Here is a 9,980-nt window from a genome sequence, read left to right on the forward strand (position 1 = left end):
CTCCCAGCACCCCAGGCCGGAAGCCCTGTTGAGACCCACAGAAAGCGCTGACACACACCGGCCGACGTCGGCCAGCCCGCTGGGCGCAGCCCCACGGCCGGGACGGCGGCAAGGGCAGGGCCGGCTGCTGGGCCGCCGCCACTTACCGGCCAGGCCGTGGCCTCCGCGCCCGCCACCGCAGCCAAGCGCGCGCCACCCCACTTCCGCTTCCGCTCGGCCGCCCCCTTCGGCGTCACCCACCCCCCCAGGCCGAGACACCGCCCCCTTCTTTAAAGGGGCCAAGGACCCCGAGGGGACGAGGCGGAAGCAGCGGTGGCTCCCGGCCTCGCCACTTCCTGGTGTCGGGCACAAGGAGCTGCGGCCCGACTTCGGCGTGGACGACAGGTCGCCCGTCTCTGAAGCCTTCCGAGTTCTAGAGCGCCGCCCTTAGAGGTCGCAGGGGGCACTCCGGGGGGCGGTGGTGAGCCGGACGTTCTGCCAGGGTCCCGGAAGACCTAGGCCGTCCCTGTCTTTAAGGGCATCCCCCGCGGAGTATTGAGCTCAGACCAAGGTCCGGAGGTGTGCTGCAGGAGTGTTCCTCGTGACCCCATTCCTGGGGAGGCCGCACGGAACCTCGGACCTACCACTGCCCTCCACTGGACGCAAGCGTGCAAGACTCTTCTTGGTCCTCTGCGCAGGGGGAAGCTAACCCTAACCCTGCGATGTCTACCACACGGGTACGGAAGGGTACCTGTCTCGCTGAGGGTCCAAAGACGTCCGAGCCTAAACCCGCGGCGGCCACTTCCACCCCCAGGGTTGTCTTGCGGATAGGGAGCCAACCACCCTCCCCAGGCGTGCCCTCAGAGCACGCAGGGTCCTAGATTCGAATGCTGTCGCCCCTCCATCACCACCTAGGCAACCGACAGCTTCAAGGACCGGAACTCTGACCTGGCATCTGCAGTTGTGAACTCCCCTGGAGGGTTGGGGACAAAGCCTGGTCCCCCCGTCTTGGGCTCGCTGAGCCCCATGGAGAGCACGCACAAGCCAAGAAAGGAAAAGGAACCTTAAAATTTTAAATCTTTAATTTGTTTTCACGTTTTTCCTTCGTTTTGCTTCCAAAAGGAAAGGTGCGCATAGCTCCGTCACCCGTACATTGTCCAAGGCTCAGGGGCCGGGGCAGGTCCCGACCCCTGCCGGCCGGCTGCCTCTAGGGCGTGGGGCGCCCGGGGGTTCACATGCAGCCCCCGGGGCCGGGGCAGGGTCCGGGCGCCGCCTTATTGCTGAGGTCCCGGCGCGGCTCGGGCCGGCCACTAGGCTAGGCGCGCTGGCTGGGGAGCTCCTGGGAGATGAAGCGGCGCAGGCGCTCCAGATACTGGCTGTAGAGCTCGATGTCGTTGTGCCCGGCGCCCTCCACCCACAGAGGCTCCACGGCCTTAGGGCAGCGCTCGTAGAGGGCCAGCCCGTGAGAGAAGTCGATCACCTCGTCCTCCGTGCCGTGGATGATGAGCACCGGCGACGTGATCTTGGACACCTTCTCGATGCTGTGGGGCGGGGCATATTAGGCCTCCGCGCCCCGCCCCTCCAAGGTCCCGCCCCGCCCCCAGTCCCCGCCCCGCCCCGCCCCGCCCCGCGCTCACTTGGGGAACGCGTCAAAGCAGTAGGTCTTCTTGGTGTCGGGGAAGGCGACACGCATGCCCGAGGTGAGCGGCGAGTGCAGCACCACAGCGGCGCACTCGTAGCGCGAGGCCAGGTCCACCGTGGGCACCGTGCCGATGCTCTGCCCGTACAGAACTATGCTGTCCGGGCTGATGCCGTACCTGGCAGCGGTAGGGGCAGGATCAGCAGCGAAGCAACTCACACACCCCTCCCACTGCCTGCCCTCCATTCTCTGCGCAGGCTCCAGGAAATATGATAGGGACCTGGAACCCTCCCCTACCTGCCAGCACCGAGGGGGCTGGCTCAGCAGGGGAGGCAGGATCCCCAGGTGTGAGGAGAACTGATTGCCCACAGCCCAGACCCTCAGTTTCGATAGTATCTACTTGGTCACACCTGGGCAGTACACCTGTGAAGGCCCTAACAGCGCTGTGGTTCCCGGAGGGAGGTCCCTGGCGCTTCTTCTGCTTCTCTGGTCACCTGACCTTCCCGACCCATACACACACTAGACCAGGGCCACATACAGAACCTGCTTGGGGCCTTCCTGCTGATGCAGTTCGGAATTTGACAACCCTTCCTGGTCCCATTGCAAGGGGGTGTGTCTTCCAGTCACCCTCACCCACTCCCTTTGCCTTGGGGAATGAAGACAGTCCTGCCCAGTTATCTCAGCCAGTATGCAGCCCCTCAGGTGCTTAGTAAAATGTGGGTGAGCAGGACAGTGGCCCTGAGGGGAATGAGTGGTCACTACCTCCTTCCTTGGGCATCTTTCCTACACAGTGGTCAGGTCCTATGCCCCTTTCCCCCCTACTCCACACAGACCTCCCGGAGCACCACCTCAGCGCAGTTCTTTCCTGACCACTCAAGGACCCACTCACCACCCTCCCAGTATAGGAGGTCTCCATGGCCTTCCCTCCACACATCCCCAGCTGTGATCTCAAAGGGGGTGCCCCTCTTCCAAGTGGCCAGGGCACTTGGGCCCCTGGGCCCCCAGGGGTCATCAGCACCTGTCCCTGCCCTCTGCCCCAACTCCAGGCCTTGGGGATGCCACCCAACCTTGTGCCAACCCCTCTTGGCCACTCCACCCCAGTCTGCTCCCTGGTTTGCCAGGAGCACTGCTGTGCTGAGCACCAGCCCGGTCCTATCACCCAGATCCGTGCAGGACTCCCAGCTGCACCTGGCTGTCTCTACCTAGACAAACGCAGCAGGTGCTGGATTCCATAGCTTTTCCAGCCCCCTTCCCCACCCTGCACCACTGCTTGGGCCCATGCCTCCAGCCCTCCTAATTGTTGGGGCTAAGGGACAAGGTTGCTGGAGGTCAATGCTGGCAGCAGGTCAGATGGATGGATGACAGAGCTCAGAACCCTCACCCTGCGGCAGGGCATGATTCTGCTAGCAACCCCCAGCCAGCGGGGACAGGCTGAGGCAGCTGTGTGTGGAACACTTGCACTAGGCCACCCAGCATGAGTCCCCAGTACCACAGAGGTACCAGGGGACCCTGCTCCCAGGGCCTGCATCAAAGACTCCTGGTGCATCACTACAGCAACCAGGGCCCCGCCTCCCCAGGGCAAGCTGGCTATGCGCCCTGCAGGAGCTGGTCGCACCAGCTGGCTAGGCATGGCTGAGGTCAGGCTGCCCTGGGCAGGCAGAGGGCACCGCCTCTGGGAGGCTGGGGGTCAGGTGCTCCCTCCAGGGCAGCGTGGGGCACCAGGCCACAGGTTGTGTGTGCTGGCTCTGAGACTGAGCCACCTGGCTTCAGTGAGCAACCATGGGGTGAAAGGAGGCTGCCAGGACCTGGATGACAAGGGCAGTGGGCTCCAGGGGTAGAGGCGTAGACAAGACCACAGAGACCCTGTCTGAGTCAAGCCAGCAACTGTGCTGGGTACTGTGCCTGGGGAGGCCCAGCCTCTGCTAGCTGACCTCCCACAGGGGCTGTTTTGGGAACTAAGCTGTCTGACAACACCTCCAGGCCCAGAGACCCTCCCCAGAATGAAGCCAAGCTTCACAACAAGAGGTCTGGCCCCTCCCCACCCTTCAAATGCTCCCTTAGGCATGGGGATCTCCGAGTCCTTTCACACCACCCTCACACACCACGTACCAGGCCCAGGAGAGGCCTGAGTCCTCTGCCTGACTCCTCCCTCCAGGCAGAGCCTCAGTTCCCATGGAGAGAACCTCAGGCCCTGTCCCTGCCCCTCCCAGACTGTGGCTCCCAGGAGATCACTCCAAGGAGGGCGGAAGGGCCCCATCCAGCCTCCCTGCACACCAAGGAGACAGAACTCGGGTCAGGCTTCACCCTGCAGCCCCCCACCTGGGCTTCTTCCCACAGGGTCCAGTCACCTGGGAGGAGACGCGCACCCCTGCCCCCCCTTGCAGCCTGGGCTCACCTGGTGCGCAGGGCCTGCCAGGCAGCGTCAATGTCAGCGTACAGATTCTTCTCGGAGGGTTTGCCGGAGCTCACGCCGTAACCAGAGTAGTCGTAAGAGAAGATGTTGCAGTTGATGCGTGTGCCTAAGCCGATGTAGAAGCTGCTCATCTGGCCCAGGTCCACTGCGTTGCCGTGTGAGAAGAGAACTGTGTACCTGGTGAGGCGAGGAAGCACAAGTTAGAGGGTGATGGAAGGAGGGGGCTGGCGCCCTTATAAAAGGAACAGAGGATTGGTTCTACTCAGTGGGACTTAGGCCAGAATAGACAGTGAAGCCTCAGGCTCCCATCATCCAGGGGACCACCCAGTGTGAGCCCAAGAAGCCACAGTGACCTTCACATCGATGGCCCTGGGTGGCAGCTGCCTCCCCCCGGAATCATTCTTGATGGAGAGACTCTGAGAGCTTAAAGATGGTGGCTCATCTCCCTGATGCTCTGAACCTTCCTGGAGGATGAGACTGCGGGGCTCCGACCAAAGGGAGGAGGGCCACATCCTGTTCACTGCGGGGCGGCTCTTTCCTCTCCACGGGAAAGGACCAGGGCCCTAATCTCTGCCCAGGGTCCCACGCGGCCCTTCCAGGCAGTCTGACCAGTCTGGATCCTGGTTGACAGGCTCCTAGAATCTTCTTCCTCCAGCACCACTGGGCTCCAGCTCAGCCCAGGCAAGAGGTAAAAGCCTGCCCTTTGGACCTGGCCTCCTCTGCTGGCAGAAGCAGTTGGAAGGCCCCACCTCTGTGCCACCCTGGGGCTCAGGGAGTCAGACCTGGCCCCAGTTGCCAGCCTGGTCTCAGGGCGACCACCCGAAAGCGGGTGCCGAGGCCTCACTGGGCACTCAGGGCCCAGGAAACTGACCCAGGGCATGTGAATACTGAGACCCAAAGGCAGGAGGCTCCCAGAGAGGGCCCCCAAAAGGCTGCACGTGGAAGGACCCCAAGCAGTTTCTCGGTGGCCGTGGGCAGATCTCATCTGCTGCTCCTTGGCAAGAAGAATCTCCGGGACACCCGCCCACCCAAATGGGCTTTCGCTGGCTCTGGCCCTCTGGTGGTCTCCATGCGCCACAATGAGAGGCTGAGAACAGAGCATGTCTGGGGCCCCCATCCCAGCTGGCCCCTCCACCATAGGGGTCGTGTCTGCGCGGCTCACCTGGCACCAGGCACACAGCGCACGTACATGCAGGAGATGCGGTTGCCCCGGCTGCTCTTGGTCAAGAAGACCTCGATGGTGTCCAGCTCGCGCTGGCTGTACTGGAAGTCGGCGCGCTCCATCAGATGGAGTTTCCAGCGCCCAGGGGTGCCAGCCAAGGCCCGCAGGTTCCCTGAGGGGGCAGCCCCGGCCCCACCAGGCCCGGGCTCAGGCTCAGGCACCAGCGAGTAGGTGGGCTCCGGAGGCAGGAAGGCGAGCTTAGCGGCAATGCGGCCGGGGCAGGGCGGGCAACAGAAGAGGCAGCAAAGCTCGGTCACTGACAGGCCGTTCATGGCGGGGGCCGGGTGCCGGGGCGGGCCTCACCCGGCAGGGGAGGGCTGGGGGTGCTCGGAGACACAGGCAGGGGACAGGGCGACCCCCGGCCACTGTCCCAGACAAAAGCCCCGTTAGGAGGCCGTGGCACAGCCCCATCGCGGTCCAAGCTGAGCCCTCAGGAGCCTCGCAGCCTCGCGTGTCCGTGTGGCACAGAGGGAAAGCCTGTAGGGGGACAGCATGATGTGGGGTTCTCCTGGGGCTCCCACAGATCCCAAGCCCTGGGCTTTCCCCTCCACCCAATCTCCACAGCTCCACCCACCGCCCCATGGCCTGGCCTGCCCTCCCTGGGGCACCAAGGCCTCCCAAGTGACCCTGGTGGGACGCAACCAGCCCCCTGCCTGCTACCACACTTCCTCAGCCTGCAGGTGACTCTTGCCATTTAACCCCATTCATCAGTCCAGCCTCCGCCTGCAGGCTGTGCTGGGTGATCAGCACCCTGGCTACCCAACTCTCCCCAATACTGCCCCTGCCCCAGGTCCAGGGAGACCAGTACCCCCAGACCTCTGTCCACATAGCTGGCCCAGACTCTCCACCCCCTCCCATCTGGCACCCCCAGGTGACACAGCTCAGCCGAGGAAGGAGCGACTACTGACCACAGGGACCCGCGAGCATGCCCCCAGGGCCTGCGATGTCCGGAGACAGGAGTCCAGGCAGAGGAAATACAACAAACAAAGGCTCTGGGAACAAAAGCAGGATACATCTCCAGGCTGGGAAGGCCCAAGGAGCCGGGACAATGGCTCTCTCCTGTGCTTGGGGCCAGGCCCCAGTGGGGGTTGGGGTCCACAGGAGCCTGGGGCACCTTCCCCTGCTCCGCCAACTTAGGGGTCTGTGGCCTCGGGGAAGTCACTTAGCCTCTCTGGGCCTCAGTTTACACTTCCATCAGTACAGACACCACACAGGTCACAAAGAGAGTAAATGAGATGAGGGGAAAGAGATGGGACAGGCAGGGCTCAGGACAGGCACAGAATGTCCTGAACGCGATCTCGGGCAGACTACAGCTGAGCTGCTAAAGCAGCTACACTCAGTATGCACGGAGCTGCCAACAGAGAGGCTGGAAGAAAATACAGAGGTCTGAGAAAAACCTACTCACTTACTACGTTGTCCTTACAGCCTGGAACGAGGGAGGGACACATGTTCACAGCTCACTGTTGGCAGCAGAGCACCTGAGTCTATTCTGTTTCCCGGCCACAGCATTTGAAAATCGCTGGGCCCGGGCCACATGGATGCAGAGCAGGTTGGTGCAGTCCAAGGCCCAGAAACACACCTGCCCCCTGCAGACCTGTGATCTGAGACTAGGGGCCGCAGAAAGCTACATCTCACAGTCACTTGGATCAGGGGCACATGGAGGGGTGTGGGAGAGGGAGGCAGGGACACAGACGGCCTCCAGGAGCCCCCCAGACTCCCAGGTGGGATACTTGTGTTACGTGCAAGTATGTTCAGAAGGGAGAGTCTATCACATTGGTTCTCAGACAAAGGCAAATTTATCCTCTGGGGACATGGGCCAACCACTGGAGACACATCTATGGTTGTCATGACTTGGGGGGGTTACTATTGGCACTGAGTGGGTGGAACCCAGGGATGCTGCTCAACACCCCACTGTGCCCAGGACACACCCCCCCCCAGAGTGTCAATCAAACTGAGGCTGCTCCAACATATTCTCAGAGAGGTCCAGGCCCCAGCAGGTTGACATTCCATTGGTGCTTGATGGCATGGCAGGTCTAGAGTTTGGGCAGCAAGGCGAGGCTGGTTTTGAGAGGGAGGCCTGGCTGAGAGCCAGTGGGCAGGTAGGAGGCCCCTGGAGACCTGAGGATGAACAGGCACCCCAAGATGGACAAGGGCCCGCTGACCAAGCCAGAAACAAGGATGCCATCCTTGGCACCTCCCTGCACCCTCAAGACCGGCCCATCACAGGGCTTGCTGACTGCCTCTCTCCCTGGGACACAGTCTTCTTCTTCGCTGGTTCTCCCCTACCGTTGACCACCGCCACCCTGTTCCATGCCGTTCTGCCCTCTCCAGCCAAAAGATCTTTTCACAACACAAATCTACCAGCCACTGGGCTGTTCCAGGGGTCCCACTATTTTTATGATGGAGATCAAATCCCTCACCACTGTCTGCTGTGGCCGACCTCTCCAACCTCCCTTGCTCATCACTAACCCACTTTCCCCAGATGAACCATACTGTCCTCTCCTGCCTCAGAGTTGCAGCCCCATCAGTTCCCCTAATTGCACAGCCTGGGCTCCTTGTCCCATCCACCCTTCACATCTCCCAGCGCCCTTCCAAACAGATTAGCCCCTTCCCCAGAGGCTCTAGGCTCCAGATCTGACTCCACAGCTTGTATGTATAAATTCCGCTTTCACCGCCCCTCCTCCACCTTCAACCAAAGAGAAACTCCATGAGGGCAGGACCACCACCAGTTCTCACTCAATCAACAATGGCTGAATGAACAGACAAAGGACCCGGGGGAAAGGGGGTCTCTACAGTCTGCCATGCCTGACAGAGAGCGGGTACAGTCTCTTCTCAGCCCTCCCAGACCTGGGACCTCCCACAGTCTTACACGGATATCAATGAGGGTGCCAGATATCAATGAGAGTGCCGGCTCTCAAACTGCAGAGCACACCTAGATGCCTCAACTCACTGGGCAGGCACTCCCAGCACTCAGAGCCCAGTGATTCTGTCCACAAGCACATATCCGGCACCCCGCTGCCAGGCCCAGTGTGGGCTGCTGGTATCATGAGGATCAACAAGGAGCCAGGCAGTTACAATTCTCCAAGACGACCTAAATATGGACAACTGTGACCGCACCTCTCCCAGTCAGTCTGAAAGGCGCCTGCAAAGTGCCTGGTGACAGCGACCAGGACAGCGGGGAGAGGATAGTCAAACCCCAGAGGTGATAGAGGGTTCCAGGAACTAGGGGTCCTGGACTAGACAGACACTGGGAGCAACAGTGAGCAGAGGGGTCCTGGAGAGAGCTGGGTCAGGCCTCGCCCATGAATCCTGCTGTAGAATTTGAGGGAAATTCACCCTGGGGGAAACGGGGAGCTTAAGGAGTGGGGGTCTGCGGTGGAGCCCAAGGGTTAGGGCCTGTGGATGGTGCCCTGATAGCAGCCTGCAGATGGGACTGGAACAGAGGCTGGGAAGCCTGCCCAGGTGTCCAAGCCGGACGCAGGACGCCCGCGAAAGGGCAAAGGTGTCTTGGAAACGTTTAGGAAGCAAGGCTCGGCTCCGGCTGCTGTGGCGGGAGAGGGTGTCAGGCTGGGGCATCTGTTCGGGGCCGGGGGTCAGAGTCCGCTGCTCGGACAGCGCACTCCACGAAGGCGGGGCCGCGTCTCCGGGAGGGTGAGCGCATATCCCACGTCGGAGGACTGAATGGACTGCGGACGGAGCTCTGCCAGAGTCGGAGGCGCTGTTCCTTGGTCCCGGGCCCTGATCAGTGGTCCTCCACCCGGGACCGCGGCCGCCCCGGGAGTGCGGGGTCTCAGGGACGTCCGGCCGGATTGCCCCAGCCTCGCGGCCCGGCCCGGCTCTCCAAACGGCCGCGGGAGGCAGAGACAGCGGGAGGCACTCAGAGCCGCCACGCCAGCCCCTGCTTCACACTCACCGCCGCGGCCTGCGCCCCCCGGCCCCGGGGCCGCGCTCCATGGCTCCCCGCCGCCCGCCCGTCAATCCCTCGGCGCCCCGGACCGGTCTCCTGCGCCGCCACCGCCGCCGCTCCCCCGCGGGAGGAAGTGAGCCTCACTCCCGCGGCCGCCCCGGAAGTGACGTGCAGGTGTGCGTGGGGAGCCGGAGGAGCCGGGGGCCAGGACCGGGAGGGGGCGCGGCTAGCGTCCGGGGGCGGGGTTAACTTTCGTGGTGGGCGTGGAATTTGTGGTGGGCGGGGCGATTGGGTGGGCAGGGGCCGAGCTTCAGGTTCCAATCAAGGTTTCTGGGAGTGGAGACTCAACCGTTCGCTTAATCTTTCTCTCATTCCAGGGCTAGGACTCTAGTGAGGAACTCTTCTGGCATCAAAATTTACAGGGTGCCAAAAAACTCAGTAGGGCTTCCCAGGTGGAGCTAGTGGTGAAGAACCTGCCTGCCAATGCAGGAGATGTAAGAGACTAGAGTTCGATCCCTGGGGTCTGAAAGATCCCCTGGAGGAATGCATGGCAACCCACTCCAGTATTCTTACCTGGAGGACCCATGGACGGAGGAGTCTGGCGTGCTGCAGTCCATAGGGTCGCACAGAGTCGGAAGCGATTTAGCACAGAACAAAACCTTAGTGGTCAACATAAGAACTATTTTAATGCACCACTGAAAAAACAAAGTTTTGGGACCAAGTGAGTTCACTTTCACTTTTCACCTTCATGCATTGGAGAAAGCAATGGCACCCCACTCCAGTACTCTTGCCTGGAGAATCCCAGGAACGGGGAAGCCTG

The 9,980-nt window shown here is 62.0% G+C and overlaps 1 protein-coding gene and 1 long non-coding RNA gene across 2 annotated transcripts; one reads left to right on the top strand and one right to left on the bottom strand.

The window, feature by feature from the left end:
- The first annotated feature begins 291 nt into the window (after positions 1 to 291).
- LOC138440361 (uncharacterized) lies at positions 292 to 1,063 on the top strand. Its single transcript, XR_011257006.1, has 2 exons — positions 292 to 716; positions 895 to 1,063. It is a non-coding gene; the product is annotated as an uncharacterized lncRNA (long non-coding RNA).
- ABHD17A (abhydrolase domain containing 17A, depalmitoylase) lies at positions 1,044 to 9,382 on the bottom strand. Its single transcript, XM_069589756.1, has 5 exons — positions 9,167 to 9,382; positions 5,194 to 5,730; positions 4,014 to 4,208; positions 1,617 to 1,796; positions 1,044 to 1,520 (listed from the first exon to the last, which is right to left on the bottom strand). Exons 2-5 carry the CDS (start codon positions 5,523 to 5,525, stop codon positions 1,295 to 1,297), a joined length of 933 nt encoding a protein of 310 aa, XP_069445857.1. The 5' UTR covers positions 5,526 to 5,730; positions 9,167 to 9,382; the 3' UTR covers positions 1,044 to 1,294.
- Between the last annotated feature and the right edge of the window lie 598 nt (positions 9,383 to 9,980).

The sequence above is a fragment of the Ovis canadensis genome, chromosome 5 (assembly GCF_042477335.2).
Source record: "Ovis canadensis isolate MfBH-ARS-UI-01 breed Bighorn chromosome 5, ARS-UI_OviCan_v2, whole genome shotgun sequence".
Classification (NCBI taxonomy): Eukaryota; Metazoa; Chordata; class Mammalia; order Artiodactyla; family Bovidae; genus Ovis; species Ovis canadensis.

What these genes read in the sequence shown, in the direction of transcription:
- ABHD17A (XM_069589756.1), bottom strand. Translation starts at nt 5,525, where the DNA reads ATGAACGGCCTGTCAGTGACCGAGCTTTGCTGCCTCTTCTGTTGCCCG. An exon ending in CGCTGTGTGCCTGGTGCCAG is followed by an intron (nt 4,209 to 5,193) that starts GTGAGCCGCGCA and finishes TCGCCTCACCAG; the next exon opens with GTACACAGTTCTCTTCTCAC. An exon ending in TGGCAGGCCCTGCGCACCAG is followed by an intron (nt 1,797 to 4,013) that starts GTGAGCCCAGGC and finishes TACCGCTGCCAG; the next exon opens with GTACGGCATCAGCCCGGACA.